General features: G+C 45.2%; 1 protein-coding gene and 1 non-coding gene across 2 annotated transcripts in view; both read right to left on the bottom strand.

Annotated features, from left to right (window-relative positions):
• PAPPA (pappalysin 1) overlaps window positions 1–18605 on the bottom strand; it is a 217196-nt gene extending 198591 nt beyond the window's left edge. The window contains 3 exon segments of the mRNA XM_090274633.1: window positions 18197–18417; window positions 18419–18453; window positions 18456–18605. Coding sequence (XP_090130759.1) covers window positions 18197–18417; window positions 18419–18453; window positions 18456–18605 — 406 coding nt within the window.
• LOC150013607 (small nucleolar RNA SNORA66) lies at window positions 10990–11121 on the bottom strand. Its single transcript, XR_016510970.1, has one exon. It is a non-coding gene; the product is annotated as a small nucleolar RNA SNORA66 (small nucleolar RNA).
• Window positions 18606–25592: the final 6987 nt, after the last annotated feature.

Raw genomic sequence — 25592 nt, 5'->3', positions numbered from 1 at the left:
AGGAGCTCTTTAAAGGCTCCAGAGTAAAAATGGAATTTAAATGCTCATTGGGACTTCAGATTTTTTTTTTTGTTCCACAGGTGGAGGATAATCTAGCTTGGCCTTGGGCTTGGTCTCTAGTTGATCTTGAAAAAATATCATCTACCTTCTGGGGCTCGTTTCCCTATCTACTCAACTGGGAACGGGTGGAGAGTGGATCTCTCAGTTCCTTTCCAGCTCTCACAGTCCCTCACATAAACTCTTTTTGAGGTGCAAGTATTGCATCTTCTTTGACATCATCCTCTGAGTGCTTAGACTGGGTCCTGACTATAAAGGTAGACCCCAATCAACAATGGATGAATACATGAAATGAACTGAGGTTTTAACCCAAGACACCTGTAAAACCTTTAGGGGATTTTAAAAGGAAAGTTTACAATTGGGTGACCATTTTTCAAAAACAAAAATAAAACCAAAAAAGCAAGCAGAGCAGTAGCCCAAACAGGCTAGTGTTTCTTCTCTGGCTGTAAAAGATGTTGAGGGGCTGAAAGACTATGGAAGTCTTTGAGAGAAGACTGATGGGAAGGAGGTCAAGGACATGGCAAGGTCAAGGGGGAACCTAAGGGTGAAAAAGCATGGAGGTGGGAATATATGTTGTGGGAACTCCAGATAATCCTACTTAATCAGAAAATCCATGTAAGTCAAGGGTACTCAACCAGGGCACATTTGGTAATGGCCCTGCACACATTTTTGATCTCCAAAACTAAACAGGGGGTCTGCTACTGCATCTGGTGGGTAGAGGCTAAACATCCTATAGTGCACAGGACTAATGCCCATGACAAAAAGTTATCTGTTCCAAAATGTCAACGGTGCTGCAGTTGGTAAACCCTGATGTATGAAACTAGGAAAGTTACGGTGCAAACCAATGTTTAGGGAGGAAGTTGAATGTGAAGCTGAGGAATCTGACCTGATCTAAGGAGTTGGGTGGGACTGGTTAGAATGCGGACTCTGGAGACTGAATCTACCATCTACTTGCTGTGCGACCTTGGGCAAGTCACTTAACCTTCTTGTACCTCAGTTATGTCATCTGGAAAACTGGGATTATAACAGTATCTATTTTAGGAGGTCACTGTGAAGATTAAAGAGTCAATGCACGAGTACAGAACAGGGCCTGGCATACATTACATGCTAAATGTGTTCACTATTATTATTACCATGTGCAGGTAGTAGGGAGCTATAGTAGATACAAGTTCAAGATGGTGGTGAAAGAATCCCTTCAGTTGTTGATAATCCCACAAAAACGCTTTAGAGCTGCATGATCACTATGTGACTATTCTATCCACCCAATTAATAATCCTTCAATCAGCTCCTGCTTGTAATGACACTGCAGGTGGGATGTGTTCAGGCCTCTCTTGCTGTTTGCAAGCAACTCCCTGTCTGCACTCTGTTTTCCAGATATCCGTGAGGCCCAAGCCAGGACCTGACTGCCTCTTCTGTCCAGGCTCCTCACGGTTTCAATGAATAAGTGGAGGGAGACAGAGGAAGTTAGGCAGGAAGAAAGATGGAAAGGCAGGAAGCCCTCCACAAAAGCTGCTGCCAGTGATACCCACTGCTCACAAGGACTCCGAGGACAGGGTTGGGGGCATGTCTGAGAGGTTTGTTTGAGCTCCTGGCACTGTTCTCTTGGAGCCCTTGTTTGTAAACAGATACTTCTGCTGACACTGGGGTTTGTAAGGGCGGACAGACGGGGGCGGGGAGGAGGGAGTTGGAGAAAAAGGCAGGTTGTGTCCGCGAGCCTTAGACCATGTGTTTGTTGTTGCGAATACAAAGACCTCACTGTATTAAATGAAAATGCTTGTTTTACAAGGCGAGTGGGAATATGATAGGTACATGTCGAAAATGCTTCGGAAACTGAAACAGCCCCATGCCATGAGGGCTTCCTGCTACATCATGCATCCAAGGGCACACATGGATCATGAAGGCTTGGAGTCACCATACAAGGGCTCTGGGAGTCATGGGCAGAGAGTCCCAGCGGCCCAGTGACTGTGAGCTCCCTTCTCTGCTCCGTTCATAAAGCCTGGCCTTTCTCGAAGAGCCCTGCCTCGGTTTCACTTTCGCTACAGGTCCCCCACTACCTGCTGACCTAAGGGGAGCAGCTGCTATTGAACTAAAATGTTGGTGTGGTCAAGGAGCCTCCGGGAGCCTAGACCCAGACTCAGGGCATACTGTAAATACTTATAATTCTATAACTATACAGGCAGATCACTTCCGTTTTTTTCAAAGCAGTTTTCAACTTCTGAAGTGGGGTTTTCACACTAGTACTCTAGTAAAAGCAAATGGTTCAGGGGAGGGTTCTCAGGGGATTTTTTTTCAAGGACACACGGTGGCGTAAGAACAAGCATTGGAGTTTTCTAATTCTTGCCTTCTGCCCTAGCACATAGCCTGGTAAACAGAAGATTGCATGGATGAAAGGGTGGGTGGGTGAGAGTGCAGAGTGATGGAAGGATGGGGAGAAGAGAGGGTGGCTGGCTGGATGGGTGGATGGGTGGATGGGATGGAGAAAGAAGGGGAGGAAGAGGGGGAGAGGTGGGTGGGTGGTTGCATGGATGGAAACTGGATGGATATTTGGATTCATAGATTCAGGAGTAAAGTCCACAGTGAATAATCATGGTCAGCACCACCTCAGGTCGCATTTGAAGTGAACTTGCCTGTTTTAAAACTCAGAGACCAGAGTTTGAATAAACAAAGTTGTAGATTATATTTCTAAGGAATAAACTAACTTGTCCTTAAGAGGAAAAAATGTCCCCAATTCTATTTACTTCAACAAGGGTAGAGGTGAAGGGAAGTGCAATTCCTCAGTCTGATAGGACAGTTCAACATCAACATTCACATTTCCACGGGTCTCCTGGAGTGTTCAGATTTTAGAGCTGGGAACGGGCTTCAGGAAATGACTTCTTATGCCCCCTGCTTTCCAGCATGTAAGTCAGCATTTGGGGACCACAGACCCCTTACGAAACTGCTTAAAACTATGGACCCTCTCCCCAGAAAAATGTGCACAGCTTCAAATTTTTACAGTAAATGTCCTGGGGTTCATAAATCTCTTCAAGTCCTCCTGGACCGAAGGGCAAGAAAACCTCCTCTCCTCTGTTGATCTAAAATATTAGTGCTAGTCAGATTATTCAGTTGGTAATAGTATTAGTAAGAAAATGGAGGGGAATGATATTCAACAAAATACTAAGTCATAACAAAAATCATAACATCAGCAATCAATTCCCACCATGATAATGGCATGATTGAGGTTCTACTTGTCCTCATGTCTGACATCCTCCACATACAGGTCAGAGTGATCTGTGGAAAACCTACATCAGATAAGGTAACTTCCTTGTTTGAAAATTTCTGATAACTTCCTAGTTCTTCTAGAGTCAAATCCAGATGCTATGACCTAGGCTGCCTTCAGCTCCAGATACACACACCTCCCAGTGGCTTGTGCGCTTGCTCCTTCAACATCCTGAACACCCTGAACTTCCCCTATGTCATGGCTTATATTCTCTCTCTCTCTTTCTCTCTCTCCATTCTCCCATCTTCATTTGTCTTTCTCTCGCCATAAGAACACAGATCCCAGGAGAGGAGGGACCTGCTCTGTCTGCTCACTGCTGCATCTCTAAAGGTGCCAGGAACATACTATTTATTTGTTGGCTACACGGGGACAGGCAGAGGAAGGCTCTGTGGTGTCACTACCTCACTGTGGGACCCTGGACAAGTCTTTCCCCATCTTTGGAGTCCAGACTTCCCAGTTATAAAAGGATAGTTTGGGTCCTATCCAACTACAGAATCCAATGATCTGAAATACTTGTGACCAATTTTAAGAGAGCTGAGCCCAACCCAAGACAATATGGCTGGATAGAAGAAATAGTCAGGATAACTGGGCTCTGGTCCTTTCCTGTCCTTAATTTGGGATGCAACTTGGGATAATCTCCTTACCTCCTCTGGGCATTGGATTCCCCATGTATGAAGTGAGGAGACTGGATGAGATGCACCATCAATTTACATCACTTACCCATCCAGAAACCCACCCACATGTGTTTGCTGAACCCCTGCAATACGCCAGGCCCTGGGAAGGGGCACAGAGTGCGGCAGACATGACTCCTGCCAGCACGCGGCTCTCATTTCCTCTGGGAAGTCTCCATGGCGCAGGTGAAGAGGCTGCAGGAGGAGCATGGGTGCATCCCACACAGTCACACCTGGCTTCTCAGCAGCTCTCCCGGGATGCGGTTGGAGAAGCTGAGAGAGAACCATAGGGAGAAGGGCTTAAAACCAACAGAGTGGTGCACTGGCTCAGCAGAAAGAAAGGGAGGTGGGGCATGATGGGGAAATGTGGCAAGAACACACACAGGTAACTGCCCAGCTCAAAGAGACCAAGCCCATATCGAATGGTTAATGCCGTTCATCACACATTTGCCTCCACTGCTGGGCCCTTCCTAAGGCACATGATATATTTTTTTTTCTCAAAGCATCTTTTCTTCAGAGTACTCACTTTTAGTCACCCTGTCTCCTACCTTATTTGGAACCATCTCCAATTCATTTAACAAAGTTTACTGAGCATCAGCCAGTAGAGTTGGTAATATGCTAAAGGTATCAATAAAGCAGAGATTAAGACAGAAATGTTCTCTGCTCCTGAGGGGCTTGGAGAAAAGTGGGGAGAGACAGACAAAGTCAAAGCCAATCACAACAGCGTAATAAATGCAGTTGGGGTGGGGGCAAGGCTATATGGGGCTGTTGGACTTGATTCGAATGATGATGGATTAATTGTCTAATCACTTCCTAGTGTCATACTCCTAAGAGCTACCCTGGGACAATGTCCTCAGCTGAGACACGAATCAAAGAGCCTTCATTGCCCTAATCTGATCTGTGGCTCCTATATTTTAAATGATGGGCATGATGTAGCCAGATGAAAGGCAAGGCTCACACTCCACATACATACATCTACCACCTGTTTCATAATTAAGTCCCCACCCCTGCCAGGTGGATGGGAACGCTTATGCCTCTGGAATCTCAGAGCACTTTCTACCCCCGTAATAAAAGCCTGTATTAAACAACATAGTGTTTCTGCCTCTGTGCTTGCCCAGGACTCTATTAATTGCTTAGTTATAGTAGTTACCATGATGTCATGTATCTGTTTACCAGTCTGCTTCCGCCACGAGGACTGGGAGATCCTCAAGGGATGGAACTGTGCCCTGTTCTTCTTTTAAACCCACACATCCTAGCTCCATGTATAATGCACAAAGACTTCTCGATAACTGTCTAATTAAATAAATGAGTCAACGAATGGATGGATAGATGGATGGATGGATGGATGGACAGATGAACAGAAGGAAGGATGAATGGAAGGGAGGAAGGAAGAAAAAAATTGAGTTATCTCTCCTAATATATTGCCATTTTCTACTGAATGTCACAGAATGCCTAGGACAGTGGTCTGGCCCATGAGAAGTATGTAAGAGAAGCAACTAAACAGCCATACGATGTATTCTAATATGCTCACTAATGTGAACCTACAGATGTAACTGTCATCCCAATGGGAACAAAAAACAAAGGAATCCAGTGGAAAGGGCACTAATGTGAGAGACGAGAACCTGAATTCTAGTTTCAACTTTGCTGCCAACGTGTTACTTAAAAATTTCCTCCACTGAACTCAGTCTTCAACAAGTTCCCTTGCCCGGACCTCAGTTTCGCCCTGTGTAAACTGAGCAGATTTCGGAAAGCATTGCAGCTTTAGGATCTGGGGGAGGAAGGAACAAAACACTGTATTTGTTTGTTTTCAGTGATCCCACCGAATCAGCCCAGTGGGGATAGTCTCAAAAGGAGTCATCCCGAAACCGTCGCACCGGCTCTGTGGAAGATCGCTCAGTTCCGGTGAGATCATGACGCAAGTCAGCCTTGCTGCTCCAGAGTCACTTTCTACCCAGAACCCCCTGGTTCAGGCAGCACAATGACTATGCACAGCTCGGATCTGGCTCAGGATGGAGTGGGGACCTCCTCAGAGGGTGACAGCGCATCCCCACTGGGCATATGAGAGTATTTGGGAGAACACACCCCAGGCTCTGCTTCCCAAAAGAGAAGCCCAGAAACTGTTTCAGCAGAGATGGTCTTTGAAATATGTGTGTATCTCCCAGTAGACTACTTAAAAATTGGAAATGCTTTCGTGGGTCTAAATGGTCTTTTTGCTCAAAAGTCACCAGCAAATAAAATTAACTTTGCTTACCAGAGATTTCTTAGCCAATCTCTTAATGTTCAAATTCTTCCTCTATCTCTCCATCCCTTCCCTCCTCTCTCCTTCAGTCCCTTCCCTTTTAATTCTACAATCTCTAAATGTGACCAGGGAACCACTGTTCATTCATTTATTCATTCATCCATTCATTCAATGTTCATCCTCTCATGGAACATTTACTGGGCAACTTCTGCATGCCACACAATGTTAGGCCCTGTGGCTAGAGAAAATGTCCTGGATTTGAACTCCAGTTCCACCACCCTTTAGCTGTGGGGCCTTCGGTGAATCCTGCAACTTTCTAAATCTAACTCAGAGGGTTTAAAGTGTAGCACTCAGCACATAGCCAGCACATAGTAAGTGCTCATTATAAGCTAGCTGCTTTTATTACAGTTATTATGGTTGGGAATGTGTACTCTCCCCCCAAGGGTATATAAACAGTGGAAAGAGGACTCCAGATCCTGAGGTCACCCCAAGGTCTCACGAGATCAAGGGAAGCAGACAGAAAGGCCCCCCTATCAAGAATAAGGGAAATGGATGAAAACCCACAAAACAGATATGACGCCAGGACACTCGAGGCCCAGTGAGAACCTGATAAGGGGGCAGGGGGGACATCTGAGAGGAGAGTGAGGCTCAGGATTATGTGCTGCAGCGCACACACAAAACAAGTGCTTTGCAAATGGGCAAGGGGCTGAGAAAGGCAGACAGACCAAGGCTAAAATGTGGCTTGGATTAGAAAGGCCGAAATGTGAGTTGAGGAGGCATTTAAATACTCTGCCTCCTCCCCCCTGTTTTGGAAGACCAGGTTTCTTTTCCCTTCTGATTTCTTTGCTCAAGGGGAAATGGAATTAACCACTGTGTAATGTTTTTGAGTGTGACCCACGGGGTAGGTCATGTGCTTTGGTTACGTAATGCAACATGCCTGAGGCTCTGAGCTCTTTCTTCCAGAATTATTATTTAGCTGGTTCTCTTTTGCAGTCATGCATTCATTGAGCAAAAATACAGTAACTCCTTTATAAGTCAGGCACTGTGCTAGGCAGTGGAGAAGTCGAGATGACCTCAGATATGCACACAGTTAGATGTGATGGAAAGAATTCCAGGTCCTTCGATATGTGTGTGCAGATTGTACAGTGGAGACAGATGGATAAGGGAGGTCGTACTTGGAGAAGAGTCAGGGAGGGCTTCCCAGAAGAGGGGAACCTTGAGCAGGATCCTGTAGAGGCTTAGGTGTTCTGCAAAATGGTGCATGAATATACAGGAGGCACACCAAATTTAAAAAATGTTGGAAAAAAAGCCTAAGATATCTGGGGTACTGGAAATAATTCCAGTGCTATTAAAGGACCGATAGCTAGAATTAAATTTGCATTTTAGAAACATCTAACTATCAGATATTGAAGAGTAGGTTGAAGGGGTACAGGGGTTGAATCTCAGAAAGTGGGCACCATAATCCTAGGGAAAGAGTCAAAGCCATACATGAAAAGGACCTAAGCTAAAAAGAGGAAAGAAGGCTATAACATTGTCAAGGAGGCAAGACAGACAGGAACTGATGACTGATTGAATATGGTGGATGGCGTATCTACAGTAAGTGACACTAGAGGAGGACACAGAGAATGTTGGAGGAAAGACGACTGAGCTTTGGACATGTTGAGTTTGAAGTGCATGTTCATATATCTGGTAGACAGCTGGATCAATGGGTCTGGAGCCCATTAGGGTCTGGACATAAACGATGCTCATCGCAGAAAGATGGTAACTGCTCCATGGGAAAGGGTGCAAAGTCAGGAGACAAGCAGGCTTAGCTCCAGCCTAATACTCAGAAAACAGAGGATCTTACCCAGCCTGGTCACTGATCTGGGCACACCAATTCTGTCACCAGCCCTTAGTTCTTCGTCTGTGAAATAAGTGGCTTAAGTGAGTGCTTCCCATTCTCACACACCTTGGTTCCTTGGACTTACATGAATATTACGTCACAAATCAGAATACAGTCTGTGTTTATTTATTATGTTCTCTGTCTTACACTTTGTGTCTCCTAAAGCCAGGCCTTTTTGTACCTGATTGGCTTGTTATTCTACCTTTCTCTATTTTCTCGTCAGCCTCTGTAGCTAAAAGATATCCAGTCTCATTGGGGGAAATAAATTTTCCATACAAACACATTTAGTCATATTCTGCCCAGCCACATTTCATGTTTAGAGAGCAAAAGGAATTTTTTTTTTTTTTTTTAAAAAGAGGGCTAGAGGACAGATACAGAAATGTCTTATTGACTACAAAGATAATGGATACAGATTAGACCACAAACTTCTCAAAGACAAACATGCCTGGACCATGGTTCTGCATTTAGTAACATGCTCCCCCTATGCACACACTTAGATCCCAGGCTGTGACCTCCTACCTACTAGACTTTGTTTCTTAAAAAGGGACTTGAACCTGAGACCTTCTTATGTTCTCTAAAACTGAAACAGGGTCGTCATGTCTGTCTCTTATTCTTCCAGCTTATACAGAGCTTGCATTTGTGGTAAATAATACTGAAAGACAAATTTTCTTTCTCTTGTTTGAATTAAAATTTAAGTGGTAAAGTTAATGCAGTGGTAGGAAGAGACAGAGAAAAGAAGAGGGCCAAGGGAACAAGAGGTATTTCATGGATGACAGTACTGGGGATTCCCAGAAGGAAAACAGGTTAACAGATGGTTACAGACTCTAAAGTTTTACTATTTTAATTCATGAAATGATCTGATTAAAATGATTAACAAGACTAAAAGGCCAGTGCCCCATTCTGATGCCAAAAACTTCTCTGGAATGGCCTTTGTATAGTAAGAAATTATGAAATTTGAGTACTCTAACCATTAGCCAAGTAAGTGATCACTGAAAAAGTCACTCATTGAGTTTTTTAGATGTCCATGGCAGCTGCTATTAGTAATAATATCGATGAAATGGCTTCCAGCCATTGGGAAGTACCAATATTCCCTAAATAATGTCTTCAGTCAGTCTTGGACTGAAATTCTACCCACTGGTACTTTGCTTTTGGAGTCAAGGTTTTGGGGGGGGGGGGGGGATAATCAAAGTATATATGTGTCTGGAAGGGTAACATTCTAAGTCTTTACCAGTCATCGATACCTTAGCAAGAAGGAATACCATGTACTTTTCCGTGAATGAGTGTTGCTGGGGGAGACTAAGCAGAAAACGAGTGGGCACTTGGCCCCTGAGGGAGACAGGCACAGGCACCACCTAGTGGTGGAAAATGCACCAAAAAGGGAAGAAAACGGAACTAAAGCCGACTTTGCAATTTTGTATTAAGACAGCACTGATTAGAATGATCAAACCCTAGATCTCTGCTGGAAGGTTCTGCAGGACAAAGAGAGACGAACCACTACTCACATCGTTCAAATGAGGAAAATTGGCCCAAGACGTAAAGTGAACTGGGCCAAAGTCACACACCAAGCTAAGGACTGAACGGTCTAGAACTGACGTCTCCCAGCTCCTCGGGCACTGCTCTTCCTTCTCCGGCGCCCGGCGGTCTTCTCTGGGTGGCCTTTAGTCTGCTCTTAGGGTGCATCCCCAGTGCCACTGCTGATTACTGCTTCCCCTGACACCCCATTTAAATCTTACTCCTCGTGTACCCCTGCCCCCACACAGTGTTCCCTAGAGTCCCTCCTCTACTTCATTTTTCTTCATAAACATTCACTTGACATTATGTGCTATATTTTTACATTCATTTATATTCTGTCTTTACCTTTCCCCTCCTACCCTCCACCTCCAATATAAACTCCCAAAGGCAGGGGCATGTTCCTCTTCTGCTCATTGCTTTGTCCTCAGGGCCCAAAACTGTACCTGGCTTGCAGCAGTCACTCAATAAATACGTGCTAAATGCCTGGGCAGGGAGGGATACATTTTACTTTTTCTCTGGTTTTTATCTATATTCTTAGATTCTCTACAATGAGCACTCACTGCTTATGTTATATACAACAATAAAATGTTTATTGTGGTTTTTTTTTTTTAATTTTTGTTTTATACTAAGATCATCACAATAAATCTTCCCTGAGTGGCAAGGAAGGGAAAGGCAATTCCTGGCTCTGCCAAAGGAAAGAAGCCTGTCTAACTCAGAGAGTTATTGAGAGAATTTGAAATGAGGTGTGGCAAGGGCTGGACACACATAATACCAATATGAGTTAACGTTTACTGGGTGCTTACCCATGGTCTAGATTCCATTACTAAGCATTTTTCCACATGGAGGCCCAGTTAATCTTCAAAACAACCCTAGGACGTAGGAGCCAGTACTATCTGCATTTTTATGGATGGGAAAGTGAAGCTTGAAGATATTCAGTAACTTGCCCAAGGTCATGCAACTAGCAGGTGGGAGAGTCAGGAAATCAAATTCAGGCTGTCTGTTGAGTCCTATGATCAACCAGTACAAAAAACTTCCTCAGTAAATACATGCTCCTTTTCCCTGCTTCCTGATGGTGTCAGCTCTTCCCAAGATGAGTCAACTGCAGGTTATTCCCCCAGGGCTCTAGAAGGTTCTAGGAGACTCCCAAGGCTATTGGAGATGGAAAGAAATAAGGGGCCAAGTAATGAAAAACAGGTACGTGGAAATGTGTGTGTGTGTGCATGCACATGTGTGTGTCATAATATGTTCTGCACTGTCACCCACCCCCTACATTTCTGTTTTCTGGGAAATTTTAAACACACGAAACAGAAATAACATCATGGCACCCATAAATAATTTAGCAAGCATTTCTAACAGATTAAGATTTTTTTTACACTGTACTAGCATAGAATGGACCACCTCAGTAACTTCTGAAGCTAATAAATTTCTATCACCACAATCATTTTAGCAAACCTGGATCCCTTCACTTCTGTAACATCGTGTGAGTTAGTGATCGAGTTTGCACCAGATTAGGATCTACACAGCACTACCATTATCGCTCCTGACAAAAGTCACAATAATTCCTATTGTCAGTCCATGTCCACTCAAATACTGTAACTAAGAGACTTGCATGTTCCTTTAAATGGAATCTTGTAGACTCCCACAATTTGAGCAGAATAAGGCAATGGGAAGGTGGGGGAGACGGAGATTTCCCCTCCGTCCTCTTCCCCTGGGGCTCACTAAAATTGTGGGTACAATTTGTAAGTCCTTATTATACCCCTACTCTTCATTGTGTACCCTGAGAAGACTGAGACCCAGAGAAGGGCCGTTAACTTTTCAAGATCACAAAGCAAATAACCAGTAGGAATGGGCAGACCTATAAAGTCCCAACATCAAAGGACTCCAGTGAGATCGCAAGTATCAAAAGATTTGCTGACTTGATCACTGCTGACCATTTGCAGTGTGAATAATGAAATGAAGTCAGCTCCCCAGGAAGGAGCTTCACTGCACAAATCCCTCACATCTCTCACCTTCTGGCTCGTCCTACTATTGTTGACATGCGGAGTGGGTTCTGACCTTGGCCAGTCGCTTCTGCCACCATTGTCTCACCTGGTTCCTGTGACAACCCGTGAAATAGGGAGGTTGAGTGTAACCACAGCTAAATCCTTCTCCCCTGAGGCCCCAGGGGTTGAGTTAGAAGTTCCGAGTCACACAGCTCAGAGGAGACCAAGACAGGACTTGAACTCAGAGCTCATGAGCCCCAGTTTCAAGTCTTCGAAGGAGCCAAAGGGCCAAGATCAACAGATCACTTCTCAGCATTGCCAGTAAGTTCATCAAGGCATGATGCAAAGCCCTCAGTGCATCAAGAAAGATGAGGGAGCATTGAGGAAAAGAAAATTAAAGTCCAGGGAAGGGGTGGCGGCAGATGAGGGGAGAAAAGGCATCTCCTGACTTTCTGAGCCCTTGGCCACAGGCAGACAAGGTACGAGCTCCCTGTAGGGGGAGTCCTCCTACCCGGGTACCCGGGGATCTCTCTTTCATATGAGGCACCTGCAGTTAGTGCTGGTTTCACAGTGATCACAGGGGAAGAGGGTTTGAAATCACAGGAACACATCCCTTCCTGAAGGACTACCCCAGGGCAATGTGGGAATGCCTCAGAGCTGAGCTTCCCTCTTTTGATATCCCTTGTTCCTGCTCTGGCAGGCTCTCCTCTCAGGCACTCGGAGAGATTCATTTAAAATCACATGCATAGAACTCCACGTGTTACACCCCCTACAGGAATGTTCACACGTTAAAGGCAACACCAGAAGGAGAGAGTGTGGCTTTACACACAGGAATAGCTCTACAAAGATGGAATGTCAGGGCCAGGGCCCCTGGAGGTTTGGGGTCAGCAGGGGAATTAAGAATGAAAGAAGGGTCTTTCCCAGCCAGGGTTTGGCAACTAAGAATAGGGACAGCTAAATTTCTCTGAAGGTTCAGCCAGTAACCAGCTCCATGAGCAGGGAACAATTCTTCCCCCTTTGGGCCTCAATTTTCCCATCTGCAGAGGAAGGAGACATCAGACTGGACCAATAATTCTCCCCGCTGATGGTCTTTCCACATTACCCGAGAAGACGTTGGAAACCACCAATGCCAGGCCAACCCCACACCCGCTACACTAGACAGAAATTCTGGGATGCAGCCTGGGCCTCAGGATGTTTTATAAGCTGGGGATCCCAAGTGCTGTTAGGGATAGAAACTACTGAACCAAATGATCTCCCCGGTTTATGGGAGAGGGAGTGGTTTGTGAACATAGCTTAATTCTTAGCTCCTGCGTGACTCTGGTCCTCAGTTTGCCTGTTACACAATGAGCTGTTTGACCCAGTCCATGCCTGGGCTGACCATGCATGACCCACGCTCGCTCCTGAGCTCCACACCTCTACTGTCGAGCCTGCTTTCCTCTGTGCAAAGGGGAAAGGCCGGTGTAGCTTCCATTACCCCATCTGTCCACATGAAGGACTGCTTGGGGGCAACGTGGAAGTTGGAGGACATCTGGGGAAGGAGCAAGAGGCACGTGACAATAGGTCTGTGACCGGGAATCTACTGTGACCACTGTCGGGCTTCTGTTCCTGGGGATGCATGCTCCCTCTTGAGGCTAACTGGCTTTCCTGCTTACAGGTCCAGTGGTTCTGGACCTCCTCTGGCTCCTACCACCATGGGGTCATCCAAGTAGGTCACAGAAGAGGAAATCAAAGTGCAAGGAATGGACTTGAGGGGGTCTAACTCTTCCTCAAGACACCGTGTCTATTCTAGACAGACTCCCCAGCAACTCAAGATGGGAAGCCCTACCAGGGCGCAAACAGGCCCCGCTTTCTGAAGGCCAGGACTAGCAAACTGGAAAAGGGAATGTGGTTACTCACTGAACCCAGCTACCGTTGACTGAGTCCCTAATAGGAGTTGGAACCATGCCAGGTACTTTCTGCATGGTTATTTTATCGTAATATGCTTATCTTATCATGCCCATTTCACAAATGAGCAAACCAAGGGATAGAGAGATGAAGAAATTCGATTCAAATCACACAGCAAGGAATCGGCAACAGAAAGTCCAAGCCCGGTTTGTCTGATAATTTGGCATGAAAAGAAAAACACATGTGCTAGGTCAAACGCAGGGTTCCACATGAGATTTATACTTATTTTTTATCCTCTTTAATCTATAGGTGATGGTCAGCACACAGAGAGGCAGGAAAGAATGAGAATATTGCACAGCACTCATCTCTCTCCAGAGAGAAGAAGAGGAAACAGGCACTTGGTACTCAAGTTCACATCTATGCTCTGCCCACCTGATGGACTGCGGGGCTCTGGGCTGAATCACTGCAACTGTCTGTGACTCTGTTCCCTCATTTGTAAAATAGAGGCCATGATGCCTGCCTCCCAGGTGGCTGTGAGGGTGAAGCGTGCAAGTACAAAAGAAGCACCTGGCACAATGCCTGGCACCTTGGAGGCCCAGCAATAGTTACTTTGCTTCCTGCCTTTAAGTGTCCTCCATCCATAAAATCAAGACTGAGATCTTTGGAAAATCATATCCAATAACAAGAGCCAAGTTTACTGAGCACTCACTGTACACCCAATCCTGTCCTCAGCACTTTTCACATACAAGCTCATTTCATGGATAGGTCCTCATACTATCCTAACTTTGTCGATAAGGAAGCTGAAGCCCAGAGGAGTCCACTGGCTTGCCCAAGGTCACACAGTAAGTTAGGGGCAGAGGTAGATTCCCACTTAGGTTACCTGACTACTAAAACTGGCTTCTAACTGTCGCAATATTCTATCCCTCATGACTACAAGTGTTGGGGGGAAACCATGTGAATATATGGACTTCTTGAAACCTAACTTTCCCATTACAACCATCTTCAAGTTGGGAAAAATGCAGGTATTCTTTTTTGGGGTGGGGGGGTTGGGTGGGTAGTAGGAAGTGGGAACTATAGATGAGAGGAACAACAACAAAAAAAACTTCTGAGTAGCCAGCAAACTCAACAGTCCGACATTTAGAACAAAAGAAGAAAGTGTGGCAAGAGGAAGAGCTGGATAGGGTTCAGGTAAATCCCTTTCTCCTTCTGAGCGAGGGATTCTGGATCCCTAAGGGATCGGGGTGGGAGGAGGGCCGCCCTTGTGGGGTCCACATTTCACTTATCTAACAGGTCAGGAGAAACTTTAACAAGATTAACTGCTGCTCAGGGACTCTGCTCGATGAAGCAAATTGAATCTATTGTTTTCTTCTTCTTTCTCTTTCAAACTGGAGGGCACTGTAGGGGGTGGTGGTGCTTGGGAATGAGGGGCAGGGGTCTGGATCCCGCATGGTATGGTATAAAAACAAAGGGATATGTCAGAAAGTCTCCTCACCCCCAGACTTGAAAGAGAGCCCAAACGGCCATGCATGAAGGCTGCAGGCAGTGTCTGGGTGGTGGGTCTGTGAGGGGTGAGAGGTGACGGTGTTTATTAGACACATTCTCTCAGCAACGTAAGGGATAAGGCCTGGAAGTCAGCTTACTCGGGATTAAATCTTAGCTCTTGCCATGGAGGACCGGTGTCATCTAGCACACAACCTTCCCTTGTCCCTGTCTCTGTTTCTGTCTCCCTATTTGGCCAATGAGGGAACTGGCCTGAGTAACCTCCCAGCACCCTTATCACAGTAACCTTAAAGGATTCTTCAATCCTAAAGACCATCCATTGTTGGTGGGTCATCCGGTGAATCCTGCACACTGGCACTTTCTAACTTTAGCTTTGTTTTTTGCCTGCACAGGTCTTTCCTTTTATATTTATTAATATATATCTGTGTATGTGTGTGTGTGTGTGTGTGTGTATTTCTCCTTCCCTTTTGGAAAAATAAAAGGCATGTTTTCTGAGCTTCAGAAGCAAACTGCTCCTTCACTCCTTCCCTCTGCCTCCCCAAACGCCTGTCTGAACTGGTGTCAGTGAAGTTTGAACCGGGGCAGAAATAGCATCCCAGGCGGATCTGGGAGCACAGCCGCCTACCAGAGGCCTGCCTCTGCCAGACAGGCCCGCTTAACAGCACCGTAAAATTAGACCTTTGCGAAACCCAGTCGAGTCCTGCAGCAAAGAGTGATGTAAGGCAGCCTGGCCTGACAGCGAGGCAGCAACGCTCTGCCTGAAATAGCAGCGCGGTCCCTGCTGAGAGATGCCTGCTCTCTCAAGACAGGTGACCAGGGATTCCTGCGAAAGTGGTGACGCCCAGCCTAAGTGAGCCCGCAGAGGTCAGGCAGCACACTGGGCACCCGAGGTCGCAGGCAGCGGGAGGACATGGCTGGCCGGCCACCAGCATCCCAGCTGCCCACCTGGGCCCTGCCTCTCCCAGCCCAAACTTACACCAAGGAAGAAGCTGAAAAAGTGCTTCTGCAAAGAACCTCTGTTTGTTTGCTTTTTAATTCAAGGAGAAGCAGGTTCTTTTTAGTCCAACAGTCTCTACCGCGCGGAGGATATGCAGAATGAGTCTTTTCTGGCTCAGGGCCAGGTGTTTACACACCGCCAAATCTGGCTCAGACTCAACTAGGGGAGGGAAAAAAATCCACCAGTATCCTCTGGAGAAAAGCTCCTGGCTTTCTGGTGCTACACTACAGCAGTGCCTTTTTTTTTTTTTTTCTTTTTCTTTTTGAGAGGAATGTTATTTCCACACATAAAATGGACCAGGCATTTTATACAAGCAATAATAACCTAACGTCCCCCATCCAATTAAAGTATTTTACTGCACGATCTTTGTGTGAGAGAGTGAATGAGTGCTCAAGAGAACGCGTGTGAAGAGAGGCTCCTTGTCTGAATTATAGACATTTATAAAGCAAGCTCCTGTGGAATCCCAGGTGTCACATATATACATATATATTATATATATACATATATACATATATATACATATATATATAAAATAATGTATTTACTACCTTTTCATTGATGATACCTATAAAACCCTGGACTCTCCTCTTTGGAAGGGAAGCCTTCCAAATCACTGGTTATGACAGGTAAACACTAGGAAAAACCAGATCTGCTCATTTAAAAAAAAAAAAAAAAGAATCCCCAAGCAGCAGGCTCGGTGCTTTTCCTATGTTCCGAAAGAGAAGTAAACATACCACAGCCCTGAATTAACATCATCATCATTATTATTATGAGTAACATCGCTCCTCTACCCTATTATACTCTGCTCTGGGTGATGAGGGCTTGGGGGCTAGAAGTGAATGAGCTCACTTTCCCTCTTCTTCCTGGGGAAAAAGGAGGGAAAAAAATAGCATGTGATGACGTCAGATGTGGGGGAAAGTCACTTTCTTGCTTTCGGTTTAATAGCGGAAGAGTGGGAGCTTTGGGGACACATTCGTGGCATAGCAGCTGAATGTGGGTCCCCCGAAATGGGCTTAATGTAAATAAGACAGAGTCAGCAGTTACATCGGAGACAGTCCATGCCAAGACAGAAAGGAGCAGACCTGCGGAATGGCTCAGAGCTTTTCCTTCTAAGAAAGTGTGTGTCAGAGGGTGGCATCGCAGAACGCCTCCCTAGGGTCCTGGCTGCAGTGAAGGGGGAACCCCTACTTCCACTCTAAGATGTCCTAGGACATGGCAAGATTGTGCAGGAAGGGGATCTCCCAGCCAGAAGAGGCAAAACTTTCCTTCTCTCCTCCAGCGCCACCCCCCTCTGTCCCCCAGTTTTATTAAAGGCATTGCCACAGATTCATTTAGAGTGGGGAAAATGGATGTAGGAGAATTTCTAAGGTTTGCAACCCTCGCAAAGTGTCCGGTTTCACTCTAGGTTTTGCGATGGAACAGGGAAGGGGACAGAGAGGGAGGGTGAGAGGGAGAACTCAAAATTCACTAGGGGCTATAAAAGTCCCAGATGAGAAAAGCGCCCCGTTTCGCCGCCGCCGAGTCAGGGAAGACTGGCGGGGTGTGCGTTAGGAAGGGCTTGCCCCAGCCCGGAGTGACAGGCAACAGGCTTTAAAAACGAGGACAGAGATGGCAGTGTGTGAGTGTGCGTGTTTGGCTGGGAGGAAGGGGGTGAATCCCAGAGGCAGACATCAAGCAGAGAGCAACTTTGGGGCAGGGCACTTCAAGGACTTCTAAGTCCAGGAGATTACAACCTCGTCCTTGCAGGCTTTCAGGATAACCGAGTCAAGTGAAGGGGGATCACCTCGACTAAAAAATCCAAGAAATCGGTGGTCCCTTGCCTCTTTTCACATGCATCCCAATTGAGTCACCCTTCCCTCCATCCCAGACAGAGACTGTACTTCTGACCATCCCAAACACGGCTTACGCGCTTGAGGCTCCTAGGGAGCAGCCCTCACTGAATGAAGGTCTCGGGACCGCCAGGAGCGCTCCCTGAGACCCTCCCGCGGGGCGGGTGTTGGGGGCTTAGGTGGCACTGCCTTCTGAGAACGTCCATTCCGCTGATGGGGCAAAGTGAGTCTGGAAGCTAGCCCCGGGTGCCTCCGCGGCTCCGGCGGGGCCGCTCCAGCACAGACACACCCGTTCGCCCCGGGCCAGCCCGCCACCCGCGCCCAGGCACCCGCGCTCCCCTGGGGCTGTGGGAACGGGGCAGCGCCCGCCGGGGCGCCCTTGCCTACCTGTGATCACCGCCGGAGACCTCTGGCCCCCCTCCGCTCGTAGCCACACTTGCAGCGTGAAAGCGTCCCGGGGCAGCTCGAGGTCGGCCCGGAGGCGCAGCTGCTCGCCTCGCCCGTTGAAATAGAGCGCCCGGCTCGGCGGGCTCGGCTCCTCCGAGGCGCCCCGCGCCTCCCGCTGTTGCCGCCGCCGGGGGACGCGCACGGCTTCCCAGGCACCGCCCGGCGGCGGCGGCGGCGAGGCGCGGCGGCCGCGGGCCGCCCGGGTGGCGCAGGTGGCCGGGCCGGCGGCGGGGCGCTGGGGGCGGCCGGCCCGCGGGTCTCTCCGGGCTCGGCGGGGGCGCTCGGCCAGCCCACAGCCCAGCGCGGCGCTCAGCAGCCCCAGGCGCAGCACCCAACTCCAGAGCCGCATGTCCGACGGTCCCCCCCGCCCCCCCTTCGCCCCTGCACCGCCGCCCGGAGCTGCCAGCTTTGGGAGCCTCGGCGCCTCGACTTTCTTCGCTTCTTCACCCTTCTTGGGCGAGTCCCCCCTTCCACTTGCTTTTTTCTTTTCTTTCTCGCTTTCCTCCTCAAGGTGTGTGCTCCACTCCCCCCACCTTTGAAAAATACAGCCCAACTCCTCCTGGTTGGCAATTTCTCTCCCCGCTCCTTTATCTGCCTTATTTCCCCCCCTAACAGCTGGTTGCCTTCCTCCTTGTTTTATTTCATTTTATTTTATATGATTTCTCTCTCTACCCAAAAAAAAAAAAAAAAAAAAAAAGCTCCTCTAAGACACTGCTCCGCTGAATTCCCTCCCCCCAAAAGATGCTCTAATTTATTTATTTTTTGCGTCCTTTATAACACAAGGCACAGCCCCCTTCTCCCCCCCCCCCAGTTCCCCCTCCCCTCCCTCCTTCTTCACAAAATGAAAGGAAAGAGGGGGGAAAAATCCCTCAGAAGATGAGTAAACAAGCGTATGCTAATCTGCTCCCGAGCGCTCCACCTTCCCAATTGAATGAGTCCCTGTTAAAACTGCGGGGATCATGACTAATCAATCAGTTTGGAGAGGCCGAGCTACCCAGCCTGCCTCCACTTTGCTGTTCGCCTCCCTTCCTTCACTCCCGCTTCTCCACCCCCTCCTTTCCTTTCTTTCTTTCTCTCTCTCCCTTCCTTCCTTCTTTTCTTTCTCTTTTTTTCTTTTTTCTTTTCTTTTCTCTTTTCTTTTCTTTTCTTTTCTTTTCTTTTCTTTTCTTTCCTCCCTCCCTTCCTTTTAGGAAGACAATCTTAAAGTAACAATTTAATGAAATTCTGTACACACCCCCTTACAGTCCTCCCAGCTCTCCTCGTTCCTGCTCAAAACTCACATTCCTGTTTTTGTTTTGTTTTGCTTGTTCCCCCCTCCTTCACCCCCTCCACCTTATTATTATTTTCCCCCCTCCTGACAGGAGAAAAAAAAAAAAACTCTCTCTTCTCTCAGGATCTCCTTTGCACTTTGCGGGCAAACCTCATCCTTCTCTATAGCACATAGAGTCTTGAAACTTGATTCTCAGATTCTTGTTTTTTGGTTCTTTTTTTTTTTTTTTTAATTGCTGTCTCTTTTTTCCCTTTCACTCTCCTCTCTCCTTCCTCCCTCTCTTTCTTTCTCTGTCCCTCTCCCTTCGCCCTGTCTAGTTCTCTTCCTCTCCTCCTTTCCCCTCTCTCCTGCCTTCCCTATCCTTCCGTCCCTTTCTCCTTTTTGCGCTGAGCATTCTGTTGAAGTTATGCAATGGTGAAAGTCCTCCCTCTTCCCTGAGCCCCGGTGTTGCTGGCTTCAGCTGGTCCAAATGTTGTCCTCACAGACTCATCAGAAGAAACCAGAGAAAAGGCATTTGCCTTTCAGAAGCTGTGGACTTAGCACAACCAGGTCTCTGAAGTCTCCTGAACATCCTGAGAAATATTCTGTTGGTTAGAAAGCATTTTAATTTTATATTGAAAAATGAGAGAAATATACTGAATTTGCCTGTTTCTTAAAAATCGGTCTAAGAAATTCAGGTCCTCTGTCATTGTTCCAGTCATGGGTCAAAGGATCTGACCAATTTGCTGCTTTGTAGGTCTGTTTTGAACTTGAACATAGATGTAATATATTTTTGTTCTTTTTCCCCCTCTTTGTAGAACTCAAAAGCTCCCCCTTATGGCAAAACGGTTTTTTTCCCTCCAAGTGTTTAATAAGTCAAAATGAGTTAGCAGTGGTGGATTACACATTATTATTACCAGTCTGTTCAAATAATGTAGTGATAAAAATATGGCATATGAGGTTTGCATGTGGGTAGCATGCTAGGAGCAGGGGGTGAAATTAACTCCACTTTAATGTGCCACCTTCCTCCCCATGAGCTCCTGTCCTCAGGGCTCCTCCTGATGCTCTCTGAGAGCTGGGATCATTCCCATACTCTTCAGGGAGAGAGAACACCCATGCAAAATAAGTGGTGGAGAAACTACACAGATTTGTAGAATGAGCAAATGAGTCAGAGATCCCCTCTATAAATGCTGGAATGCAGCCTGCAAAGATTATGGAACTGCTCTGCAAACAGGAGAGCCTAGATTCAGATCTTGGTTTGGGAGGAACATGCCATATAGTCTTGGGCCAAGAATGTTTGAACTCAGTTTCTCCAGTTATTAAATGAAAATGACATCATATCCTACATGCGTTTCCAGAGACTGGATGGAAAGAAGAGGATCTTCAGTGCCGGGGATAAGTAAGTTGCCTGAGTAAATCTTGCAATTTCTGCAACTCCAAGTCATCTAGAAAAACCATGAGGTTGCCATTCAATTTTAAAAAAGAAAAAGAAGAAGAAAAAGAAAAAACTATGTTGAGCTACATAAATTATAGCCCACAAAATCCCCCTATTTCCCCAATAGAGGTTGGGAGAAGGCTACTAATTCACTTCAACTGTGGCAATCAGGTATATATTTAGAAATGATATTTCTTCCAGGGGCTTCTAAGCCATTGTATACAATAGTTTTGAATATTCCTAGACGTTTGGGACTTTGTTAACTCTCCTGGGAAGACTAGAACTATAGTTCTAAGTTCCCATTCACTCCAACATATGTTGTCACTATGCCTTGAGCCAGTGGCTTTGCTAACCCTGAACTTTCTTACCTTTAGAAGGGGAACAGGTATTTCACATTAGTATTTGGAGGACAAGATACACTCTTAAACTATAAAACTACTATATAAACATCATTCAATCTACTGTTGTAGTCAAGGGCCAAGTGCTCCTTAGTTCTTAAAGACAAACAACATTCTGGAAAGCCAAGTTTTCATTTCTCTCCTTTGGCAGGCACAAAGAGGAAGGGACAGAGAGATCCAAGTCTCAGAGCTCCTCGAGCTCCTTGATCTCAGTCTCTAAATGTATTGGGAGCAATTGGCAAAGCTTTGGATTCATCTTTCATTGGACATATGTTTATTATTCTATACCACCCGTCTGGGAAGCCACTCTCACTTTTATGTATTATGTACATACGTACGTATGTATGTATGTGTTTATTTTTCATTGAGTGAATAGAACTGGATAAATTGTAACCCTTGGTTCATGATCCACCCTAATTATTGGCCTATGTACAACATTCTTATTTTTTATATGTAATAAGTAACATGTCATGTGCTGCTATCTCTCTTTTGCTCCATCCCTTGATCTTTCATGGATTTATCCCTTCTCCTTTCATAATCTGTAGTCAATGGGCAATCATCCGAGAGGTAGGAGATCTTTGACCTCAGTTTGCTCTTAAGTGAAATGAAAGAATAGGAGTTGAAGATTCCTAAGGTTGCTTCTAAATCTGAAGTGGAATGGAGCCGTTAATTGTTGCAGTATGGCAATAATTCCCATCTAATCATTCCATACCTGGTCAATTCCCTCTCTCCCACCAGGAGTCCCTGCTTTCTGGGGATTTTTGTCATAAATACTACTTTTTAGAATAAGAATAATTCTGTTCCTCCATTTTTAGGATATGGTCCTTCAATACTCATTTTATTTGGTAATAAGTAAAAACAAGGTGTTCTGCCAGGGAGGGTGCAAGGGTCTAGTGGAAGTTAGGAAAGTAACATCTAGGTGGAGTCCTAAATTTTGGGAAGGGTTTGAAGGAGCGAGGGAGGTTCAAAGTATACATTTCAGAGTCATCCTGACCTGGGTTCCTATGACTTTCAACAAATCCCTTGATTTCTCTGAGTCTTAGTGACCTCACCATGGATGTGTCCTGAGGAGAGTGTGCTGTGTGACACACAGTAGGTGCTCAATAAATTAGTACCCTCTCTTTCTTTACAGGTATCTAAATTCTATGGCCTTCTGGGCTTTTGCCAGCTTTTACCTAGAGCTGGAGCCCCACCTACTTCTCACTCCAAGCCAGGATTAGTCTCATTTCACAATTCCTGGGCAAGTATTGACTGTTTGGTAGAATCATCTGGAACTCAATTAGATTGGATCTTGCACTGTTCTTGGTGTCCTGTTCACATCTCTCCTCCAAGATTAGAACACTTCTAGGCCAGTTCTGCCACCACATGCCCCCGCCTCCACTCCTGACCTAACCCCCGCACCAGCCTGAAGGGCTCCCTCCTCTGGGCTGTCCTAGAACTTCCTCTGAATTTCTTTGGGCACATCCCCAAAGCCAACTATTGCATTTAATTACACATTTGCTTAGTTCCCCTTTCTATGTGGACAGAGATTCTATTGCATTCATATTTGTGTATCACCAAATGCCTAGCCCAGCACTTTGCATATAGTTGCTGGTTCAGAACAATTTTATAAACACACACACACACACACACACACACACACACAAAGATGTGTCAATCAATGTAGGTATATAAATGTATAAGTATATATGTTTTTGCCTTTTTAAGTTGTTTCTGTGATGCCACTGTGTTCAATGCTATGAACATACTAAGTTTTTAATAAATACTTAATTTTGCCAGATGTATCTGTGGAAACCCAGACAGATACATTGAAGTTTATGGCCTGTCCAAGTTGAGGGTATCTAGAAAGAATGTAGACTTGGGAGTAAAAGAATTTGGATTCAGATCCTGTCTTCACTACATAACAATTCTAATAACAGCTTACATTTATTGAGTATGCACTATATTCCAAGCAATATTGAAATATTTTTATAGGAATGATCCAATTTAATTTTTCCAACAAGCCTATAGAGGAGGTCCAGTAATCATTCTGGTTTACAAGAGAAAAAAAAAATCTAAAACCCATGAATCACAGAGACTAAAGAGTGAAGAGATCATCTGGTCTGGATGTAGCACTCATTCTTCGTTCTAGCTTCGGTGGCTGGGAAGAATTGCTTAACCTTTTGAATACTGTTTTTCATTTTTATGGATTTCGTGAGGTTATCTGGGAGATTAAATGAGATTATGTAGTGACTAGTACATATGTCAGTGGCTGTTGGATAAACACTAGCTTCATTACTTCCTCCCCAACAGTAGTATAATTATATTAATTTAGCACATGCAATGGAGTTGTCAATTGTAAAAATTGTGCCAGAGTAATAATGATCCACCTGCATTGAGCACCTACTATGTGTTAGATACTATACTAAGTTTTTAACATTTCACAAGATTAGGAGATAGGTTAGAACTCAGTCTATCTGAATTGCTCAGCAGTTTTCTATATATCCTTCTATCCTCTTAACTCATATTTAAAAATCAATTTATTTTCAGCCTTGAGTATTTTTTAGCATCTGCAAGCTCTGTTTGAAAAAAGAAATTAAGTCCATGATTTAATAATTGCCTGTTCTACAGAGCCACGAAGAGAGGGAGAGAGAGAGAGAGAGAGAGAGAGAGAGAGAGAGAGAGAGAGAGAGAGAGAGAGAGAGCCAGGGATCATACTGTAGGACTGGATGATAGGAGCTGTCTGGTAGTACATTTTGAACTTTTGTGTCCACAGCTGGGTGGCTCTGGAATGAACTAGAGTCCTCTCTTAGTCTTCCTGCAGGCTTCTGACTAAGGAGCTAAAACTGTATCTTCTAGAATCCAACACTGGTCTTTTGACTCATGCCAGAGAGTGCTATTTTGTTTGTCTCAGGTACCCAAGGCATTTCTCAAGGGTAGAATTTTAGTTGAAGATGCAGGTCGCTACTTGACACTGCATTTTTTATTTGTAGAAAAACATATAGCTTTATCAATTATTTTATTTTTATTCTCTTTAGTAATAATAATAATTAGCTATAATTTATTATGAGAGGCACCATCTTGAATGGCTACTGCATTATTTCATTTAATCCTCAAAACCATAATCTGGAACTTTTCATATCCCCATTATGCAGATTTTTAAAAAATGAGGCTCGGTTGAATTGGATTTTAGGACACATTTGAACCCAAGTCTATCTCACTCCAAAGTTCACATTGTCCAATGGCTTTTCTGTCCTGCCTGTGATCTACTGTTAATATTTCTATTATTTTAAATTAGAATCAGGAATATTTCCCTAATCTTGTGGGAGAGGAAGCTTTGTGAGAAATCAGAAATGGGCAGTGGTCCGCGTTCTCTTCATTCCTTTCACCTTGTTTTGCTGAACAGAAAACAAAACAGTTGATAACCCCTTATGCTGACTTCCAGGACAAATGTACCTTGTGGCTTGTTTGAGAAGAGGCCTTGAGTCACATAATGGACAAATGCTTTCAACTCTGTTTTTTGGTATTTTTTTTCCTATAGAAATTGCAGAATCACTGTCCAGTTGGCCAATTTTTATATCAAGTGAGACTGGAGAAGTACAATTAATTGTTTTTCAGAAAAGACCTTACCATAGGAAACTGACCCAGCAATGGTTTCTGATGAAACTCAATCTGTACCAGTTAAGATAACGTGACTTGTTGAGCACCTTCTATATGCTATGCATGAACCTGAGAGTACATATTCTCACCGCCACTCTACTAGTTTGATTTTGCTCTGTTTGTTTTAAAAGATAAGGAAATTCAAGTTTAGAAAGCAGGAGCAATTTACCCCCACATCACCTAGCTAGAAGATATATGTCCAAACCAAAACTCTAACCTATATGATTTTCTCCAATCTAGTGCAAATGTCACCTTCTCCATAACATTATTCTTTATTAAGCATTAAAATAAATCATTCCCAGAGGATTATTTAGCTTTTTTTTTTTTTTTTTGTCTCCTGTATTATTGGATTTATGTCCTTGTCTTCCTTTCTATGCCAGATCTTAAGCTTCTTGAAGATGAGAACTGAGTTTTCTACCTTTTGAGGTTCCCTATGGGGTTAACCCTCTATGGTTTATGTTGAATAAAAGCTCAGTGAACATTTGGTGAACTCTTGGGGACCTCAATAATGTCTTGCTAGGTGTAACTTCTAGATAATGCCTTAGCTTGAGTCCTTTGACTTCTGAAAATCCATTTGAATTTCCACCAGCAGTGCACAAGGGTTCCTTTTTCTCC

The sequence above is a fragment of the Furipterus horrens genome, unplaced genomic scaffold, assembly GCF_987537825.1.
Source record: "Furipterus horrens unplaced genomic scaffold, mFurHor1.1.pri manual_scaffold_4, whole genome shotgun sequence".
Classification (NCBI taxonomy): Eukaryota; Metazoa; Chordata; class Mammalia; order Chiroptera; family Furipteridae; genus Furipterus; species Furipterus horrens.
Note: the sequence above shows the minus strand (reverse complement) of the source record. Positions and strands in the feature narration are given on the sequence as shown.